This window comes from Bos indicus x Bos taurus, chromosome 16, assembly GCF_003369695.1.
Source record: "Bos indicus x Bos taurus breed Angus x Brahman F1 hybrid chromosome 16, Bos_hybrid_MaternalHap_v2.0, whole genome shotgun sequence".
Lineage (NCBI taxonomy): Eukaryota > Metazoa > Chordata > Mammalia > Artiodactyla > Bovidae > Bos > Bos indicus x Bos taurus.
Genome location: NC_040091.1, coordinates 64,181,344 through 64,204,079, shown reverse-complemented (window position 1 = coordinate 64,204,079; position 22,736 = coordinate 64,181,344). Strand labels below are relative to the sequence as shown.

The 22,736-nt window shown below is 43.7% G+C and overlaps 1 protein-coding gene across 5 annotated transcripts in view; it reads right to left on the bottom strand.

Moving 5' to 3' along the window:
- The window catches only part of RGL1 (ral guanine nucleotide dissociation stimulator like 1), a 277,599-nt gene that overhangs the window by 32,470 nt on the left and 222,393 nt on the right, over positions 1 to 22,736 (bottom strand). For all 5 annotated transcript variants that reach the window (XM_027565549.1, XM_027565551.1, XM_027565553.1 and 2 more), the window contains 5 exons: positions 18,244 to 18,428; positions 13,800 to 13,924; positions 11,926 to 12,141; positions 8,136 to 8,239; positions 4,382 to 4,466 (listed from right to left, as the gene is read on the bottom strand). In XM_027565549.1, the coding sequence (XP_027421350.1) occupies positions 4,382 to 4,466; positions 8,136 to 8,239; positions 11,926 to 12,141; positions 13,800 to 13,924; positions 18,244 to 18,428 (715 nt within the window). The remainder of the gene's footprint in view (positions 1 to 4,381; positions 4,467 to 8,135; positions 8,240 to 11,925; positions 12,142 to 13,799; positions 13,925 to 18,243; positions 18,429 to 22,736) is intronic.

The window sequence follows — 22,736 nt, the reverse complement described above, 5'->3', positions numbered from 1 at the left end:
TCTCTGCTTTTTAATATGCTATCTAGGTTGGTCATAACTTTCCTTCCAAGGAGTAAGCATCTTTTAATTTCATGGCTGCAATCACCATCTGCAGTGATTTTGGAGCCCCCCAAAAATAAAGTCAGCCACTGTTTGCACTGTGTCTCCATTTATTTGCCATGAAGTGATTGGACCAGATGCCATGATCTTAGTTTTCTGAATGTTGAGCTTTAAGCCAACTTTTTCACCCTCCTCTTTCACTTTCAAGAGGCTCTTTAGTTCTTCTTCACTTTCTGCCATAAGGGTGGTGTCAACTGCATATCTGAGGTTATTGATATTTCTCCCAGCAATCTTGATTTTGGCTTGTGCTTCATCCAGCCCAGAGTTTCTCATGATGTACTCTGCATATAAGTTAAATAAGCAGGGTGACAATATACAGCCTTGACGTACTCCTTTCCCGATTTGGAACCAGTCTGTTGTTTCATGTCCAGTTCTAACTGTTGCTTTCTGACCTGCATACAGATTTCTCAAGAGGCAGGTCAGGTGGTCTGGTACTCCCATCTCTTTCAGAATTTTCCACAGTTTATTGTGATCCACACAGTCAAAGGCTTTGGCATAGTCAATAAAGCAGAAATAGATGTCTCTTGCTTTTTTGATGATCCAGTGGATGTTGGCAATTTGATCTCTGGTTCCTCTGCCTTTTCTAAAACCAGTCTGAACATCTGGAAGTTCATGGTTCACATATTACTAAAGCCTGGCTTGGAAAATTTTGAGAATTACTTTACTAGTGTCTGAGGTGAGTGCAATTGTGCAGTAGTTTGAGCATTCTTTGGCATTGCCTTTCTTTGGAATTGGAATGAAAACTGACCTTTTCCAGTCTTGTGGCCACTGCTGAGTGCTCCAAATTTGCTGGCATATTGAGAGCAGCACTTTCACAGCATCATCTTTCAGGATTTCAAATAGCTCCACTGGAATTCCATCACGTCCACTAACTTTGTTCGTAATGATGCTTCCTAAGGCCCACTTGACTTTACATTGCAGGATGTCTGGCTCTAGATGAGTGATCACACATCATGATTATCTGGGTCATGAAGATCTTTTTTGTACAGTTCTTGTATATTCTTGCCACCTCTTCTTAATATCTACTGCTTCTGTTAGTTCCATACCATTTCTGTCCTTTATCGAGCCCATCTTTGCATGAAATGCTCCCCTGGTATCTCTAATCATCTTGAAGAGATCTTTAGTCTTTCCCATTCTATTATTTTCCTCTATTTCTTTGCACTGATCACTGTGGAAGGCTTTCTTATCTCTCCTTGCTATTCTTTGGAACCCTGCATTCAAATGGGTACATCTTTCCTTTTCTCCTTTGCTTTTCGCTTCTCCTCTTTTCACAGCTATTTGTAGGGCCTCCTCAGATAGCCATTTTGCTTTTTTGCATTTTTTTCCCTTGGGGATGGTCTTGATCCCTGTCTCCTGTACAATGTCATGAACCTCCGTCCATAGTTCATCAGGTACTCTGTCTATCAGATCTAGTCCCTTAAATCTATTTGTCACTTCCACTCCTGGTTAAATGACAGTTCATCAGTTAATAGTAATTATGTGAAATAGGCCTTCCCAGCCCTATAGTCTTCTACCCCAACTCTGACCTCAGTCATTAAACAGACATCTCTACCAGAGCCAAATGCCTGCCTGGGCCTAGCATTTGTTTCGAGCAATTCAACCCAGGAGAGTTCTTAGTAAGAGTCCCAGGAACGAAGAAGATTTGGTAGTGTTCTGCTTTCCTGTCATACTGAAACGTGTGGACTCCATAGATAAGCTGCTTGGAATGATCCAAGATTCAGAAATCGTAAGAGTAACAGGTTTAAAACAATCTCTGAGTAAAATAAAAACATTTGTCTCCAACAATTAAAAGGAAAACTATTGATTTTTGCTAATTAGGATGTTGTTTCAGCCATAGTATTATAGAAGTAGCACCTTACATCTGCCCAGAAGCAGAAGAAAGGTCATTCAAAACTAAGATTACCCTCCCACAAATCAGTTTAAGTCCAGCGTATTAAAAACAGAGACCAGGCATGGTTCTTCTGAAAACCTAAGTATCTTGATTTCATTTTATTACAACTGTGCTGAGAATTAACATCCAGAATGATATGCATCATATGAAGAATAATAAACAAAGATGACTGGAAAGGGACCCACATAGACATATGACCTGCCCAAAACATTCCACTATCATTAATGATAATGCACAGACCACATGAATTCATAGCCAAGTTTTTCATTTCTTTGGGATTCCAGCCATGTACAAGAAATTTAACTTAGAGCACCGAGGTAAACTTCTACATTTCAGAAAGGTTTATGGGACCTTTAATGTCTAGATGTAGCTCTGCTTCTACAGTTTCAGACAGAAGAGGGCCACCGGGCAATGAGCTGCACAGTATTCAATATATCTACTTTGGAAAGATGACTCAGAGCTATTGGGATTTGACTGTGTGGCTCCACTAAGTCTAGCTTTGTATTACTGACAGGGAGACGACTAAGCCATCTCCTTCCAGCCAGATGAGTTTCCATTTAAAGTCTGCAAATCCAGGGGGATGTGAAGCAGGGAGGAGCATGACCTCAGCAAGCCAGGCCTGGTTTAGTGTGCGGTTCATCAGGTGGGCCAAATCCAGAGACACCAGCCACCCTGCCCTGCACACACTGTCTATGCCAAGCAGGGCTAACAGTGGGCAAGTGGTTAAACTCGTGTGAATAAGAAGGCCCGTCAATGCGTGCAGTCCAACATTGTTTCTGAACACTTGTGACATGCCCAGTGTGTTAGAGAGATAACAGCGGAAAAGCCCCTGCCTGCAAGAGGCGTACAGGCCAGCAGGGAGACAGGTGACATTCACAGACAAGTTTAACGAGGCACATGGTGAGAGCTAGGACAAGAGGAATGACGGGCTTCCGGAGCACACAGGAAAGGGCCTAATCAGACCTGAGCGTGTTGAGCAGAAATGTAGTCTTCATGGAGACATGGAGGAAGAGTAGGACTTAGGAGAAGAACAGACAGGAAGATCATAACAGATGCCTTTATAGGAAGAACTAACCCGACAGTTATCACTGAGGCCTTTTCTAAATAAACCTACCCCCACTAGACTCTCATTCCTACTCCAAGTGTCTATGTGAAGCTTACATCTATAGCCTACACTTTTCATTTGTCATGCATACTTTGGTTTCACATGTAGATAGCTTGCCAAATGCTACAAATGACGGACAGCTGCAGTGCTTTCAAATACGTGATTTCAGTAAATCTTCAAAACAATTCTATGAGATCAGTAGACTAAATATAGTACTATATAAGGATCCTCTAATTGCCCAGTTCAGGGCAAAAGGGTAATGTTTTCTTTTTTTAATAACTGCCCACTTTACCACCCTCTCCCATGAGACTGTAATCTCCTTAAGATCAGAGATTGCTTTGGGCACATGGTGAATGCCCAATCAATGTTAAATGAAAGACCACTTCCCTCTCTCTGAAGTTTCACCTGACCTCCCCTGCCTCCTACTCCCAAGTGGTCCAAAGAAACAGTTTTATGCTTAAGTGATGAAAGCAGCAGCTTTAGGGTCTCACCAGGTTGGATTCACATTCTAGCTCCACTACCTCCAGGTGTGGGACTTCAGGGGTATCCTTACCTCTCTGAGTCTTGACTAGCTGCAAAATGAGGAGGGTGGACTCTACAGAAAGGCTGTGAAAATACTCTCTGCTCCCCTCTCATGACTGCTCACAACCTATCGTTCGTCCCTTTCTTTGACTACTCGTTCTTATTTAATGTCTACATCTACCCACTAGAAGGTAAGTTCCTGAAAACAGTCTGTGTTAGTCTTCTTCATACTCCCAGAGGCCAGTCAAATGCTTTACAAATATTAGGCACTCATCAAATATCTAGAGAAAGAAAATGAGCTGAGCTACAGCTTTACCTAGCCTGCTGTTCAGCAGCCAGCACTCATCTGGTGTTCAATAAATACTGCTGACGGACAGGTTGCGCAACTTAGTGCAAATAAAGGATGTGGAATTGCAGGCTTGGCCCCTGCCCTTTTAGAAGATGTTTTGCTGAGAAGGATATTCCAGGCCCTCTCTCCCCCCTACCTAATTGCCAACACTCGGTGTTTGCAGGGCGGCTTGTTCAGGGGCTACAGGCAGGCAGCAACGCCAAGTTTCACAATCTGGTTGCATCCCAGTGAAGCCAACGAACAGGACTTTGAATTTTCTCAGCCCCAGGCTTCTTTGATTTGGCATAAAAACCCAAAGACCTGCGTTTCAGTCCCTTTAGGCTCTCTCAAGGGACCGCAGGCAGCCAAAGAGCCCTCAAACTTCTCTTGTTCCTTTGAGTAAAGTCCAGAGCACAGTGCAACCCCACATCCTCACCTTCATCAGTAGCTCCCGGCTGGTCAGATGGTTATTATGGTCTGAGAAGATATCTGAAAGCTCTTCAAACATCAGCATTCGGTCCCTAGAAAAGGGATGGAGAAAAAATTAACAAATGAAGATTAGAAAAAGCTTAACACCTTTGGATGGTCTTTCCTGAGGACCTCTGGCTACACAGGGGGCATTACATTGTATAATTGGGACAAGTTCTCTTCAGCAAGTTTAAAAAAAGTCCTCTTAGCAACATGCCCACAGCCCCACAGGACTAGAGAACTCGTCTTGGCCAGTCTCCTCATTTGAGAGATGAAGATGTCAGGGTCAGGGATTTGCCCAAGCTTCTGCTGCTAACTGCTGAGAGCTGCAGCATAGAACCCCGATTTCCTTATTCACAGGCCAGTGCTCTTTCTCTCAGAGTCAGAGTGGACAGTGCAGTCAGGAGGGGCTCTGGAGTCAGAGGGGCTGGGTTCTGATCCCAACTCTGCCACTCACACCCTAAGTGATGTTAGACAAGCTGCTCAACTTTCTGAGCTTCAGTTTTCTTATCTGCACAGTGAAAGGCTGACAGCCCCCTTGCACGATCACACACGTAAAGCACCTACTCCTTCCCAGCCCCTCCCTAATACAGCATGTCTCCACAGGCCTCAAGCTTTTCTCTCCACCCCTCCAGGCTTCCTGAGTGGATGATTCTGAAGGCAATAATTCTAAAGAATTAACAGAGGCAATGTCATTATACACTCAACACTTTCATTATCATGCTGCTGCTGCTGCTGCTGCTAAGTCACTTCAGTCGTGTCCGACTCTGTGTGACCCCATAGACGGCAGCCCACTACGGTTACCCCCGTCCCTGGGATTCTCCAGGCAAGAACACTGGAGTGGGTTGCCATTTCCTTCTCCAATGCATGAAAGTGAAAAGTGAAAGTGAAGTCGCTCAGTCGTGTCCGACTCTTCGCGACCCCATGGACTGCAGCCTACCAGGCTCCTCCGTCCATGGGATTCTCCAGGCAAGAGTACTGGAGTGGGTTGAGAAAGCCATTATTAAGGATTTATGTGAACAGCCGAGTGGACACAGCTGGGTAAGGAGAGGGTAGAACAAATTGAGAATGTAGCACTGACATATATACACTACCATGTATAAAACAGAACTAGCGGAAAGCTGCTGTATCACACAGGGAGCCCCTCCTGGTGCTGTGTGATGACCTAGATGGGTAGGAAGGGACAGGGAGGCTCAAGAAGGAGGGAGATATATATATATATATGATTGACTCATGTTGCTCTACAGCAGAAACCAACACAACATTGTAAAGCAATTATTCTCCAATTAAAAAAAAAAGAATTTATGTGTTTTACAATGAGGGTAATATTACTCTTAGAATAAAGAAAACCATTAAAGCTATTAATATTTTGGAAAAAATCGTTAAGAACTTAATTACATGTGGGCTGAAATAAAGAGAAGTAAATAGATGTCTTCTCTGTCCACTGAAAGCTATTAAAGTAAAGGGCTACTGGAAAAGTAATAACCGAATAAAACATCTTAACCCTGTTCCTTTAATTTCGCGATAGAAACTATATAAAGCTGATACGAAGGTGACTTCTCTCAGGAACTGTGATACTTCTGCAGCATTCCTGCTAAAACATGAACCCACCAACCAATGAAGAAATAAACCAGATGCCCATACTGTACACAATGGGGCTTGGAGGTTTGTTCTGCGGTATTTCTTCAATACAGAAACCAGCTGGAAGGATGGGCCTTCTCTGATGATAACCAAGGAGATTAAGAAATGAGTCCAGTCATTTTTTATCTTGTGTTTTAGCCTCAAATGTGCTGTGGAAGAAACCTTTGGCTGGCTAAGTGACTTCCACAGTATTCTACTTATCCACCACCAAGGAAAGATAGATTACCTTTCACTGCCTAAAAGAGAAGGCTAAAAGCGGGACAAGGCTGCATTTTAGCCCCAGACCATCCCTTTGTTTCTGATACCACAAGTGGGGAGCAGTGATGAGGAGAAGGGGGAGGTTGGGGTGCTGAGGATGGGGACTCTGTATGCGTCTGATTTCCCCATCATATTTCACCTGGGCCTACCATCTATTGATTTCATATGGTCCATATCTTTCATAAGACTCTTGTGCAGAGGATTCCAATCAACTAATCTATCGTACAGAGTGTCACTTTGATCATCCAAACGAATGAAGGGGAGAAGAACCCAAGAGAAGAGTGGTAATCAAGAAAATTGCGCTGGACTTTGAAAAGTCCCATCTCCACTTTTTCTCCTGACAGATAACAGAGCATGTGAGTGCTGGAGACCAAGTGGCAGGGTATCTGTAGATCTGTAACACCAGGCTTTAAGATCACCCGCTTCTAAGAGTTATGTAACAAATAACGTGACTTCCCCTAAGCCGCCTTTCCTCTGATGGAGAATGTGAGCTTATCAGTAGCTTGAATACTCTGGCACTCCTTTTTCAGCATAAATCTATGAAACTCTGGTTTACCAATCTGGGTCTCTAGAGAGTTGGGGTAGGGTCAGTCCCTTAAGGCTTAGGGCTTCCCTGGTGGCTCAGATGGTAAAGAATCTGCCTTCAATGCAAGAGACCTGGGTTCAACCCCTGGGTCAGGAAGACCCCTAGAGAAGGGAATGGCTTCCCACTCCAGTATTCCTGACTGGGAAATCCCAAGGAGAGAAGAGCCTGGTGGGCTACAGTCCATGGGGTCACACAGAGTCGGACATGACTGACTGACTAACACTTAAGGCTTGATCAACCCTGAGTGAGCTGATGAAACTGAGTACTGAGACCTGCTCTAAGGACAGAACCTACTGAGCCCACAAGGCAGGCCTGCCTGGGAGCCAGCTGGCCCCTCTCCCGACTGGAACTGACTCTGCCACATACAGCGCGGACTGTGCTGCGTACAGTGCAGGCATTTTTGCAGTTTATAAACAATTTAGGCATTTTTGCCTGTTATGGAATGACTGTGTGATTAGTACAAATGGAAGGAGAAAGTAACTGGCCTGGTCTGTAGTCATGACACACTCCCCAGCCTCTCAATCTGTATTCACGGGGGACCAGAACTGCATCCTTATTCCCCTTCCCACCTTCGTGAAAGGCAGAGTCCAGTGAAGCTCTGGACAAGGGACAAGAGCAACGGTGAAACGATAAGGACGTTCAATTGTTCACCCTTCCAAAGGTTACAGCAAGAAATATGAAGAAAAATCCAATACAGAACGTGGGAGGTTAATCATTTTCAGTCAGGTTCCTAGGAAGGAATACTTGGGGGGGTTTTAACAACACTAAGATAGCTTGTCATAGGCGGAAGCAAAACTAACTAAATGGATTCATGCTGAACAGCAAGAACTAATGTCCTCCGTGCACACATTATCCCTCACAGCTTGGAACGGCTTAGGGCTTTGAAGGAATGTGACTGAACAAATAACCGGAAGTAAAGGCAAGTTGCTGTAACTTCACTTCTCGGTGAGCTGATCCTTCCAAGCCCAGATGACATGCACATCCTTAAAATCACCCCCAAAGCCGACCATCTTGGCTTTGGCACCCTTCAAGAGTGAGGTTAATTTCTGCAGCAGCCCTGCCTCAAAACTCATTAATGATGATGTGTAAAACACACCCTGCCTGGAACACACAGAGGCTTTCAACGATGTTTCTCTTGTTATATAATATGCACTTTGAAGGTAGAGGGACCCACACCACTGATGCAGCAGCTAATCAGCCCAGCCAAAGAAAGTAGAGCAGACACTTGGGAACTTACTTTGGGACCGCAGCCCAAGTCTTTTTTAAACGATAGATGGAATTGGACTGCAGCGCCGAAACGATGGCCCTCAAGGAGGAGAAATTCTTCAGGATTCTACATTCCTGTACAGAGAGTGATTAAAACATACAAGGCATTTAAATATCAATAATACAGTGAGTTGGTGGTTTCCTGTTTCAGAAGTATCACAGCTGCTATGAATTCTTACCACTAAATAGGCAGCTGTACAAATACTGAACATCAAAAAGTGGCTCCTTATACTCCCACCCCAGTCACCGAAACACTTTATAGATTTTGGCACAGAATGCTTGTTTTTCTCCCTTTAATATATTTTTTTGCGTTGTTGTTACAGTTTTATAGTTTCCAGCTTTCCCAGTAAAAACACGAATGGCAGTCAGCCTACAGAGCTGTGCTAGAGAAAGCAAACTTTCTTCTGCTGAAAGCATACAGATGCCCTAAAAATACACATGAAAGATGACCGTAACCTTTAGACCCACAAAGCGAACCAGGTCGCAGCCGCTTCAAGGTCAGATGCTATCACACATCTCATGACCAAACCTTGTCTGGAAAGGGGTACACAACTTGGCAGTAAAAACTCACCACAAGTTGAACTTTGGCTCTTATGTCCTTAGCCAAGAGGGAATATTTTTATACACATTCATTTGAGCTCCAATTGGCTTGTGCCTCAATCATAAACATTCAGAAACACCTTGGTACTTTACAATGTTTCCAAAATAACTTGGGCTTTTAAAAGAAAATTCATTTTGGCAGCATTTTAAAACAAAATAGAAAGCGAACAGGAAACATTCTGGATGTCATTTTCTGAAGAAGGAGAAAGCCTCCCAGAGCCTGAAACTTAAGCTACCATTCAGAGGCTGTAGCATCAGCAGGCAGCGACCTTGGAGTCAAAATCCTGCTGAATGAATGGCAGGCAGAGCAAAACAGTCAGGGGGAGAGAGGGTCCCCTTCACAGCCAGAACGGGGAAGGAGGAAGCCCTGGTGGCGGGGGGCGAATGTGCCTTGTATCCAAGGAGGTGCTTCATCCGCAGGCATGTGGGAATGTAAAACTTCCACTGTCGACGACTGAGTATGCCGCGTGACCATGGGTTTGGCTTCATGCGGAACATCTGAGGCAAGAGGTCCCAGAGTGGCTGGGCATAAATGCATACTGCTTAAAAGAACATTTCACGAAGTCACGCTAGTCCTGACTGTGAAGGGAAAATGGCATTCTTTAACTTAGCACGCCCACATCTGGCTGCTTAAAATTACTATGCCAAGCCTGGATAGGAGGGGCATTTGGGGGAGAATGGATACATGTATATGTATGGCTGAGTCCCTTTGCTGTCCACCTGAAACTATCACAATATTGTTAACCGGGTATACCCCAATACAAAATAAAAAGCTTTAAAAAAAAAAAAAGAAAGAACTAAAAAAAAATTACTATGCCAAACCAACAACCCATCCCCCCAAGATTTTCTTAAAAGTAAATGCCAAAGCTCTTTACAAAAGTCATGCCCACTCTTTTGAAATGCCTCAATGCTTTCTTTTTATTTAAAAAGAGAGCGAGTAAAAGAGAGAGAGCAAGAGCACTGAATTACAGTCTGGAAACCAAGCCCATGAGAACATGGTTCAAGAAAGGTTCAGAATCCAAAAGTTATTTTCAAAAAATCAGGAAACTTGAAATAAATAAAAGAACTCGGGCCCAGCTATTTCATGCAAATTGTAATAAACATATGGAACACATTATTCAGAAAGAGGCTTAAGCTAAGGGTTTAAAGGAATACAAGAGGCATCTGGCCCCACTGCTAAAAAAGGAGTGATCTTTGAGGAGATCTGATGCAAAAATGTAGCAGTAAGGCCACTCCAACAAAACAGTCATATTAGGTCAGAAATATTTTCTGCATGTAAAAGTATCATTTTTCAAACATCCTCTCAATAGAAAATGGCTATGATTAATTCAGGAAAAGTAAAATAAAATTTTATTGGAAAACACCTGTGAGTCTTATTATTTTATTAAGTCACCTACACAATTTCAAGGGACACAGTTTCGTGCATCACAAAGAGTTAAAGACCGCTGGCTTTTAAGCACGTGCTACGGCATTTGGAATATACCTGAAATTATACAACTTGTACTTCTTACCATCACATAAATGCACAATTGGTATTTAATTTGGACCAAGGTCACTGTTTGAGCCACCCTGCCATGTATACAGATGCTATATGCTTACCACAGATTTTAGAAGCAGTTGAATACATTAAATTGAATACATTTTCTTTTGGCATTTGTGGCCAAAAAAATATTTTTTCCTATCAGTCTAAGAAGACAGAAATTTCATATTCTATCGTACTCTATCAGGACTTCCTTTGTGGCTCTTACTTGCTGATAAATAAGCTCAATTCAGAATAAGAGAAGTCTAAGTTGTGTAAAACATTTGTTTCTTCCGTATAGCATTTTTCCATATACTAAAAAGTCTGTAGTATCAGACCACCTACAGACTCAAAATAAAGGAAACTCTTTGGCACAATTACGGCTCTGCTGTTTAATCAAAGACCACAAAAGGGAATGTGAAACAAAAGAGACAGAGAGAGAATGTAAAAGTTTAAGTCTTATGCCCACAGATAGGGGCTCAATGAGAAAAATAAATAATGGGGTAGAAAACAAAATGTGTTTTGGTTAGAGTTGACCCCATATAGCCCAAAACAGAGGACATTTGCATAAAAATTATTTGTCAAAATTGTTGTTAATTACATAGCTCTTGCTGATGTAGTTTCTTCTGCCTAGACAAAAATAAATAAATAAATCTTCCCCAATCTTCAAATACCCCCAATACTATCAGTTATTCAAAGCTAAATTCAAGTATCATCCTGTCCATGAAAACCTGCCTGGATCACCCCAGCCAGGACGGATTTCTCCCTCCCCCACTTCTGCAGCACTTATGTCATATGACTCCACTTCTAGGCTGAGATGACTCCAGTGTCTCTTAGCTTCCTTGTTTGACTATAGGCTCCTGTAGGACCAAATTAACTGTGTTTAGCCTATCTATGTCCTCAACGTACAGAATACTGCAGGTCAGAAGCATTTATGGGCTCATGAAATACGTGGTGACTGACTGACTGACTATTGTTCACCTTTTCTCAATCAGGAAATAAGATGCGGATAAATGAAGGTCAAAGTCATGTGACATGGATGCAGCTGATCCGGCACACTGGACTGACACCCAGCAGAATGCAATTCAGCCACAGGAATAGACTCTGTCCCTCCAACTTCAGATGCAAGGCTCTCAGAAAAGCCCTTGATTAATATGGAATCTGTATATTTCAGTCCTTTAGAAAAGGGATGTGAGATCCTGAGAAGGTACTGGCTCTTCAAGCTTGCAGAAGATAGACTGCGTCCAGGTCCTGGAAGGGGGTGGGGTAATCTTTCTGCATTGAAGAGCAGTCTATCTGACACTGAGATCACCAGTTTATATGTACTGAACACAGGGCAGAACCAACAGTCTGTGAAAAAGCAGACATTCTGTTTCATCCTGAAGCAGCAGCAGTATTGGGGGCCCATAAGCAGCAGGAAGTGAGCAAGGGACCCATTTTTTTAAAGAGGAAAATAAACTCCCATGTTAAGAAAGGCAACTTTTTCCCTTACTTTGGAAGGACCACGATAAGAACAACAAAAACCCAATGGGCCCTCACATACGGTTTTCTGACTGCCTTTCAACCAGGTGGGAACATCAGCATGATGGCATGGCCTCCCATATCTGCTAAGCCCAAAGGATATTTTAAAAAAGACAATTACGTGAGCAATGTTAATCCACTTCTCGATGATCTTGGCTCTCTGCTGAGTCTTGAGTTCTTTGCCCCCCAGGATGGTGCTGACCACACATTTGGTGAGGGTGTTAAACTGAGAGATGGTGGCACGGATCGTAGGGGCCAAGTGTTTGTTCTCCTTCTTATCCCTTCGAGACCAAATGCAGCCCAGGCAGTGGTGAGGCACGACTTTCTTAAACAGTTGCTGGAACAAGAGAGGAATTGACTTTAAGGACAATACACACATTTCATCGGGCAAAGAATGTCATCTTTTGTAACTTGGTACTTTGTGAATGGACAAATTGCCCATTTCTACTTGATCTGCCTCATGGTGTCCATTTCAACAGACAAAAGTAAATAATTAATATATTAACTGATCAGAAAAGCCCACATGTTCTTTCTAAATCTGTTCAACTGAACACATGGAACACGATGACCAACAGAAAATTTAAATGACCAGAAACATTTGGGCTTTTCTGTCTTGGAAGAAAATCCAGGTGAAAATCTACTTCTGACCAAGAAGTGGTTAAGATTACTTTGACTTCAAAATCATATCCATGGTACATTCTGGACACTCACAATCATGAACTGTGTATAATGAATATGAATGGTCACCTGAAAAATGACTCACAGGAGTGACACTCATCAAGTTCACTATTTCCCATTGTTTCAAGTGAAGACAGCGAGAAACAAACAAAAGGAAAAACTATTCAGTGTCACACAGGAAAAGGAGGAAAGAGGGATCTGAAGCCTGGTTCCCAGGTCTTTGGGTTGGGAAGATCCACTGGAGAAGGATATCCACTCCAGTATTCTTGGGCTTTCTTTGTGGCTCAGCTGGTAAAGAATCCACCTGCAATGCGGGAGACCTGGATTCGATCCCTAGGTTGGGAAGATCCCCTGGAGAAGGGAAAGGCTACCCAGTCCAGTATTCTGGCCTGGAGAATTCATAGTCCATGGGGCTGCAAAGAATCCGACACAGCTGAGCAACTTTTACTTTCACTTTTTTCTCTTCTAGGTCTTTGCCTAAAAGTCATAGCCAATGAAGTTTTCCGTAGTTCTCTTACACTACTGGTTTTTGAAACAACAACAAATTTGTTGAACTGATCTGATTCTCATTTGTACAACAATTCAATACAAGATGTGAGAGGGTTTGTGTAAAAGCAAATGTGCCAGGATTGGCTTTATAAAGACCATCTGATTTACTTCTGAGAGTCTATTTGCATGCTAAATAGATGGAAACTCACAGCAGCTTTCTATGCTGCTTCCTCCAAAGTAGTAAGTGTGGAAGAGCTGAAACCACTGTGATCCTTGATAATGGCCCTCTTTTCTTTAACCAGCTAACACTGAGCTATGAAATGTGACTAATGAAACCAAATATGTACAGTTAACAAAAATACTCAGACTTCAAAAGACCAGGAAGCACATGTGGAAATGAGCTGCCAGATAGAGTCGCATGTGGATTCAGGGAATTTATTTTGTCCTAATTTATACTTTGACCCCTTTACAATCCTCCAAATAAACAGTTCAGATCTTGAAATATGTATGAGTCTAAAGGGAGAGAAACACCCATGGAACAGGATAGATTTTGTTTCCCTAGGATTAGAATTCTTCTTTCCCTCTGGGTGTGGAGCGCTGAGTGAAAAGCACCTTCACCCAGAATTGTAAGAAGAGCTGAGGCCTAAATTATTCAGATGATGGATTCAAATCACATCTTCCCTCTGCATTTACTGGCACAGCCTCTCTTGGGGATTTGAAAAGACTTAACTCACATGACCCTACTGCCCTCCCAGGGGCCACCAATCAGTCCTGTCACTGCCCACGTTTTAAGCAGAAGCACGTCAAAGGCACAAAGAGAAGACGTACTGCGTCCATGTAGGTCAGCTGCTCAGCCACGAGATCTTCTGAGAAGCATGTGAACTCTGCAGACCCGCCGCCCTCCAGTTCCTCCTCTTCTTCCAGGCTGAAGGAGATGCTGTTGGGAAACCCATCTGTTCACAGGTGGGGGAAAAAAATAATCAGTAGTTTGGTGCTGCTGTATATGACCTTCTTTATAGAGTCAAAATAGACTTATTTAATTTAGGAAGAAGAGGGCTGACCCTGAGAAAACTTACAGGGAGAGAACAGCAAGCATAATAAATGAGTGAAATGAAGGTCTTCCCTCTCGCGGCTTGTCCCTAGAGGCTTTACTGAGTCCAGAGGCCCCACGTTGTCACTTTGACAAACCACAGGATCTTTAGTCAAGCACAAAGTTGGACAAAGGCTAGGAAAAGCAAAGCGGGGCTACATTCAGGGGTCCCCCTCTCAATTTAGGCACCCTCAAATCCCTCTGACCAGCTCAAGCATTAATCCAACTATTTCCTAAACCCCATCTATGCATTTCTTAATTACTGGGCCAGTAATTATCAGAAGCCTGGAAGGAAAGGGAATGAAGGCAAGCCAGGCTTTGCGGAGTAGAATAAGCCATTCTGGTGTCAGAAATACTGATGAAGTCCTCAGAACTCTCAAGAAGTCCTCAGAATTCTCAGAACTTTAGGAGTAGCTTTCAACTTCTACCTAAAATTAAGTACGTATATCTGTTCTCTATGCTTGCATCTCTATTACTGCCCTGCAAATAGGTTTATCAGTACCATTTTTTCTAGATTTCATGTATATGCATTAATATATGACATTTGCTTCTCTCTTTCTGACTTCACTCTAGGTTCATCCACCTCACTACAACTGACTCAGTTTCGCTCCTTTTTATTGTTGAGTAATGGAATAGAGATGCAGACAGGTGTGTGGACAGAGTGGGGTAAGGAGAGAGTGGGACAGATTGAAAGAGAGGCCCTGACGGATACACGCTACCACATGTAAAATAGCTTGTGGGAAGCTGCAGTCTAACACAGGGAGCTCAGCTCGGGGCTCTGTGAGGACCTAGAGAGGGGTGGGATGGTGGGGGCGGTAGGGAGGCTCCAGAGGGAGGTGTTATATGTACACATATAGCTGATTCATACTGATGTACAGCAGAAATGAACGCAACATTGTAAAGCGATTATCCTCCAATAAAAAATAAAGGATGCATGAAGCAGTAAAATAGCCTTAAACTAAATTCACCTGAGCCTTATTAGACATAAGACCATCAATTACAAATTAATAGGACACAGACTGAAGAAGCGAAAAAAAAAAAAAAAAAATCACTACCTAGGACTCCAAAGGAGAAGGAAATGGCAACCCACTCCAGTGTTCTTGCCTGGAGAATCCCAGGGACAGGGGAGCCTGGTGGGCTGCCGTCTATGGGGTCGCACAGAGTCGGACACGACTTAGCAGCAGACTTAGCAGCAGGACTCCAAAAGCATAAGCAGTCAGCACATGGAGCAGGACTGAGGGTCTCTACTGTGAAAGACTATGCAATTGGAAGAAGTTTACCTTGAGCCTCTAGCCTCCCATCCTGAAAACTTTCCCCAATTCCTGGATTGCTTCCCAACCATATTCCCTGTTCTCCTGCCTGGCAGATCTATTCTCATTAGGAAAAGTCTAGTTGCATACACATATCTCAGCAGACGTTTAAATCAGGGTGTTACTACTCCCCCAGGATGTTTACAATGCAAGCCTTTGCAGAATAAAAGACTTTAGACATCTTGGATCAAATTGGGGTGGTCTTTTCTTAGTTTCCTGTGCTTCCCTGGTGGCTCAGATGGTAAAGAATCTGCCTTCAGTGAGGGAGACCCGGGTTCAATCCCTGATTCGGAAGATCCCCTGGAAGAGGGGGTGGCAACCCACTCCAGTACTCTTGCCTGGGAAATCCCATGGACAGAGGAGCCTGGCGGGCTACAGTCCACAGGGTCGCAAAGAGTCAGACACGACTGAGCGACTAACACTTTCACTTAGTTTCCTAGGGGTGAGGGGGTGCTCAGTGGACCCTGCATCACTGCCCCTCTCAGAGCACCACATGGGAAACTGCCAACTTTGATGACAGGTATGGTGAATCAAGCGGTAAAGAGTCTGCCTGCAATGCAGGAGACATGGGTCTGATCCCACAAGTTGAGAAGATCTCCTGAAGAAAGAAATGGCAACCCACTTCAGCACTCTTGCATGGGAAATCCCATGGACAGAGGAGCCTGGCAGGCTATACAGTCCATGGGGTTGCAAAAGAGTCAGACACGACTGAGCGACTAAACAACAAGAGGATTTAACGCTGGCTGCCTCACCCTGGAGTTGAAGGTACCACTGTGAACGAGGCTGGTTAGACAAGGGTCGGGGGCGGGGGGGCGGGTAGGCAGGGAAGCAGGAGGGGACCTCTGCCTGCCCCTGAAGGCTGGGATACAAACAGGCATGAGCTAAAGAGAGCTAACACCCCATGATTTCACCACTTTTCCTCCACACAACTCTGGCCCTCTCTCACTGGGTGGAGGAATAAGACATCTGAAATCCCAAAGGTTCAGAATGGGCCTCTCAATCCTCTTGCTAACCAGTGGATACAAATCTATCCTCGCTGCTCGGCAATGTAGAGGCTGGCAAGGATATGTGCTAAGGCGTGATTTTCTCATTCATCCAGCACTCAAAGTGGCCTGTTGCATGCCCTGGATCTACGCTGCTGAGCCTGAAGGTTACATGGTCCTTTCTCTCTGGGGTCTCCTCCACGCTCTCACTGTTTCTGCTTCTGACTCTTTTCCAGGGGTAAGCAGGCAAAAACCTGAGGCAAAATTTTCACTTTTGAAAAACATGGAGGAGAGTCTGTTTGCTTTTTTGCCGGCATGAAATAGGGTAAAATGAAGCATATGGGAACCAAGCTCCTAAAACTCTTTTTCAGTAATGATTCCTGTACTTAATAAACACAGAGAGAGTTCTTGATTAAAAATTCACTCCTGGGATTGCCTAAAAGCCTTTCTAAAGTCAGGCAAACTCGCTCTCCCCTGCCTCGGCCTGCCAAAGGAGCTGGCCTTCCAGTGCCTGTTACAAACAACGAACCACTGGTCCCACCAGTTCCCCAATTAGGCCAGGAGCCAGGGGCAGCCCCCATGGGGAAAGCTGGGCGCTAATGGAGTATCCACCCCTGCACGAAGGCAGGAGGGGAGGTCCTGAGGGGAGCAGAGCCCCTACAGCTGGAGGGGTGCCCCTGGTATTCAAACATTCCCAGCAGATGAAGTCATCTGAGATACAGAGGACTTGGCAGTCAGCTTCCAATGATGCAACGACATTTTCCCCCTCCCTGGCCCCCTGTCCATAAAAAAAAGTCAACAGGTCCTGTTTGGAATTTTAAGGTTGTTTTCCTTGGCACTGAGGCAGCTTCCCTTATCGGTGTTGAGGAACCGCTTCCTTTCCCTCACTGAGGAAATTAGGTGTCACTTCAGGGAAATGCCTGTCAGAAGCTCCAAGTGGGTCAGCCACCATGGCAACCATCGCCAGGCAGCCAGTGAGGGGACAAACCGTCACCGCTTGGAAGCCTGTCCTAGCCTCTTTCTGACTTTCTTCAAAGCTTGACGGTTCCAAGCAGCCCAGAACCTGCAGTGGTGGCCTTTGCTCTGTCCTTGAAAATAGGCAGTCAGTTCCTCAGATAGGAAAAAAACAGCCACAGAGACTTCCTTTGGGAGAGTCTATTGGAGATGTGAGATCTGCCTCAGGCAGGGGACAGAGAGCAGGGATATTTCCAGCTGAAGGGGAAACATCTTTTCTGAGCTTCCCAAGCTTTTGTGAGGGCAGGGGCAGGACTGGATTTAATTCCCTGCCTGCTGAATGGGGGTGGTTGTCTGTGACGAGTTTTCATTTGACAGGAGGAGGAACCGATCAGGCAGATAATGAAGAACAAATTCAAGTTGAGCATGCTGTGCAATGACAACGAAAGGCAAAAGATCATCAAGGAGATCGTCCTCTGTATGGTACTAAAAGGAACCCTGGGAAATCACTTCGCCTCCCGGAGTCGCTGTTTCCTCAGCCATAAAATGAGGGAGTCAGACTAGGTGGTCTTGAATATCCCCTTCTCTGTTCTAAAGCTCTATAGTGTTAGCCACTCGGTTGTGTCTGACATTTTGTGACTCCATGGACTTGTAGCCCCACCAGGCTCCTCCGTTCATGGAATTCTCCAGGCAAGAATACTGGAGTGGGTTGCCATTCCCTTCTCCAGAGGGATTCCATTCTCCAGATCTATACAGTCTATAACTGGGACTTCAATAACCTTAAGAATTTTACATGGGCCACCAATCCCTGGTCAGCTTGTCCTGAGGGAAACCAAGGCCTCCAACCCAACAAGTAAAGGAAGAGCATTTCCTCGTCGTGGGAGGTGTGCAGGATCAGGATCTAGCTTCTGCCCTGGAATCAAATGAGTACTCACTGTCAGCTTCTACTTCTTGCTTGTGAAACTGCTCAAGAAGATTCTGTGCTCTTCTCTCTGGGTCAGAGCCTGGCATCATCTGCTTGAGATAATCCAGCAGTTTCTGTAAGCAGGGGAAGCCAGGCGGCTCTCGGAAGTCCTCTGCACACTGGTCAAGCCAGGCCCTCAGGATGGATGCGATAGCGCTGAGAAAGAGAAGCAGAGAATCATTGCACCCCACCGGCTGTGGAGACTCGACGCCAGCCCTGGCCTCCAGAGCCCGCCCCGGCTAGGCCCCAGGAAAACGTGGGCCGCTGACCATAGGATAGTTCACCTAAAAGCTTCCACCAGTGTCAGTGAAGTTAAAGCACTTGAAAATAGCCTGACTACCTTTCATTATTTTAAGTGATGGTTGGGGAGCAGGGGAAAAGATAGGCAAGTTTTAAAAAAAAAAAAAAAAAAAACAGGACCATAAATTTGGAAAAACAAATATGGGGCAAAAAAAAAAAAAAGACACGCAGGAGAATATTGAGTGAGTCCTGAAGCAACTTCAAAGTAATCCTGTGTATACAACAAGATTATGTGTTTCCAATTCTGGATTCACTCAAGTCAGAGACCACAAGATCTACTGTGCTAACATTTTAGGAAATAACTGACTGTCAGTAGGCCAGAAATATGATGAAAGGAAGGCCTCAGGTTTAGGAAAGATAAATGTGTAAAATTAATTTTACAAAGATCACCACGGCTTCGGCAAAGCACCAAAAATGCCCTCACAACATTATCCTTTCGCTTTTAAAGTGACCAGAGACAACGTGTTTCAAGCAGGAGAAACAATGTGAGTAGCACAGTGAGGTAAAGGACATGGTAAAGGAGAAATACTTGTGAGCAAGGCCATTCATTACGAAGGGGACTTCCTCTGGTGGCTCAGCGGAGTCCACCTAAGGACCACGGCACAAAAAGAGAGTCATCCAGACGTATTACTAATTACACGAGATTATTCTCTTTAAAGGGGCTTCCCAGGTGGCCAGTGGTAAAGAATCCACCTGCCAACGCAGGAGACGCAGGTTTGATTCCTGGGTCAGGAAGATCCCCTGGAGGAGGAAATGGCAACCACTCCAGTATTCTTGCCTGGGAAATCCCGTGGACAGAGGAACCTCGCGGGCTACAGTCCATGGGGTCGCAAAGAGTCAGACACAATTGATTCAAACAACAATAACATTCTCAAGGTAGGTGAAGATAAAATGACCTGGTGACTATGAAATCACTTGTGTGTGCTAAGTCGCTTCAGTCGTGTCCAACTCTTTGTGACCCCATGGACTGTTGCCCACCAGGCTTCTCTGTCCATGGAATTCTCCAGGCAAGAATACTGGAGTGGATTGCCATTCCCTTCTCCAGTAGATCTTCCCAACCCAGGGATCGAACCCTGGTCTCCTGCATCACAGCAGATTCTTTACCATGTGAGCTACAGGGAATTCCCTGAGGTAGGGGTAGGGGTTTTTTCCAAATTCAAAATTATCATCTAATTATACTTCAAATTGCTTGCTTAGTCAACAAACTGTAAAGAAACTAAAAGCCATTATGCTCCATATATATGAAACCACAGGCTGGGCTTTCACAGGTGTGCCTAAATTTCACAAGTCTCAATTTCATAGTAGAGACCTGGATGACGATCAAGGCATAAATGCAACTGAAGACAATTTAATGCGTAACTTTTGGAACTGAAGTACAAACCCAGAAGAAAAATAAATTCGTTCTTTTCACTGCTGTGGAGACCACTGTTTTACTAAAAGGGACATGAAGACTATAATCACATAGTAACAGAAAAAATAAATGGCAGAGAACCATTAAAGTTGGTATTTCAAACATCAGAAATAATTCAATATTTTCTAAATCTTTAGTCCAGATCGAATTAAAAAGAAAAACAAAAGTTTCATTCCCTTGCAAAAAGCTAGAAGAAATTAATCTGGCATCTGGGGCTAATTGAAAGCACAAGTAAAATGAAATTAATGAGCTGTTAGCCAGTGAACCTTCCATGTTTGGTTTACTTGTTATCAATACATTATGTTATGTATGAACGCTGAGTCCCTCCGAATTCATATGCTGAAGCCCTAACTACTCCCCGCCATGAGTGACAGACTTCAATTTTTTTAAGCCCACACACAGCACCTGTTATTTCTCCTTTCTTCTCCAAAACCAAATATAAAGAAGAAAATGATGAAGCAGCATTCTAATATTTCATTTTTATAAGGAAGATGACTTTTTCTATGAATAATTTCCCTTCTTTGCTGAGAAGCAATGAGCCCAGAGCTGGGGTAGGCACATAGGTGGGGTGACAGCCGGAATCTAGGAAAACCTGATGCTTGCGTCCTTTATACTGACTCTCACAGAACAGTTCTGCACTTGTCAAAAGAAAGGCGATTTAACTGAATTAGTACTACAACTCACTATTCTTTGATATGTCAGTGAGAAAATACTCTTTCAATGATACTGATGAAAAAGAGATAATCCACATTCACACAATTAGAAACCAAAAACAGCATCCAACCAAGAGTGAGACCAGCAACTCAGTGAGCCTCATGACCCCTCAGAGGTCCATAACCTAAAAGCCAGGCAGAAATGCAAAATTTCAGTAAAAGACAGACATTAAAGATATCAATATTGCATTAACTCTTTACCCATCATAATTGTTAAAGTTACAAGACTGATTACTTATTGAAAAAATATTACTAATGTGTATAAACTAAAACAACAATATCTACTCCCCTTCATCCTAATTCTATCCTATTCTTATGACTTTATGTTAATAGTTTGGAGTATATCCTTCTAGGCTTTTCTATGGATACGTATACATATATTTAAATAGATGAAATATGTATGAACCATGGATTTTTTCCCACAAAATGTATGTGTGTGTGTATATATATATATACACATATATACACATACATACATACACCTCTCTATCCACTGCCTCCAGCTCTGTTTCTCAGGGTTACACAGTGTCCACTGCATGCACATGCCATAATTAATATAGGTATTCTACTAGTGCACAGGTAGTTAATGTTCAGTTCAGTCGCTCAGTAGTGTCTGACTCTTTGCGACCCCATGGACTGCAGCACACCAGGCCTCCCTGTCCATCACCAACTCATGTCCACTGGTCAGTGATGCCATCCAACCATCTCATCCTCTGTTTTCCCCTTCTCCTCTTGCCTTCAATCTTTCCCAGCATCAGATCTTTTCCAATAAGTCAGTTCTTCGCATCAGGTGGCCAAAGTATTGGAGTTTCAGCTTCAGCATCAGTCCTTCCAATGAATATTCAGGACTGATTTCCTTTAGGATGGACTGGTTGGATCTCCTTGCAGTCCATGGGACTCTCAAGAGTTTTCCCCAAAACCACAGTTCAAAAGCATCAATTCTTTGGCTTTCAGCTTTCTTTATGGTCCAACTCTCACATCCATACATGACTACTGGAAAAACCATAGCTTTGACTAAACGGACTTTTGTCGGCAAAGTAACTTCTAGGTTGTTCATAGTTTTTCTTCCAAGGAGCAAGCATCTTTTAATTTCATGGCTGCAGTCACCATCTGCAGTGATTTTGGAGCCTCCAAAAATAAAGTCTGTCATTATTTCCTTTGTTTCTATATTTGCCATGAAGTGATGGGCCTGGATGCCATGATCTTAGTTTTCTGAATGTTGAGCTGTAAGCCAACTTTTTCACTCTCCTCTTTCACTTACATTAAGAGGCTCTTCAGTTCCTCTTTGCTTTCTGCCATAAGGGTGGTGTCATCTGCATATCTGAGGTTACTGATATTTCTCCTGACAATCTTGATTCCAGCTTGGGCTTCATCCAGCCCAGAATTTCACATGATGTACTCTGCATATAAGTTAAATAAGCAAGGTGACAATATACAGCCTTGATGTACTCCTTTCCCAATTTGGAAGCAGTCCATTGTTTCATGTCCAGTTCTAACAGTTGCTTCCTGACCTGCATACAGATTTCTCAGGAGGCAGGTAAGGAGGTCTGGTATTCCTATCTCTTGAAGAATTTTCCACAGTGTGTTGTGATCCACATGTCAAAGTTATTGTTAGGTTCTCACAATTACAACTAAAAAAAGTGCAAATCCTTGTTTACATGCTTGTGTACTTGTGTATTCCTATAGGGCATATTGTCTAGAACTTACTCCCGTGGCAAGTTGTAGCCCCGGAAAGTCTGGGCGAGTTTTCAAGAGGGACCCTAATCCATACTGGACTTGCCTTTAGATGTACGTTTCATCCTTCTCAGACGGGTATTGTCTACTAACTCTGGTAATCTACTCATTTCACCTTTTGTGACAGTACCCTTCCCATAGTTTAGCCCAAGAAGGCTTTGAAAGTTCACTACCAACCCAGATACTGAATCAGCTAGAAAAAGCATTTTCACACAGATGATAAATGAAGGTGGAGGAAGAAGAGGAAGACACAGACAGCACAGCACAACACAAGGCAGACCCCTGCCCTCCTATCAGCAGAGCGTT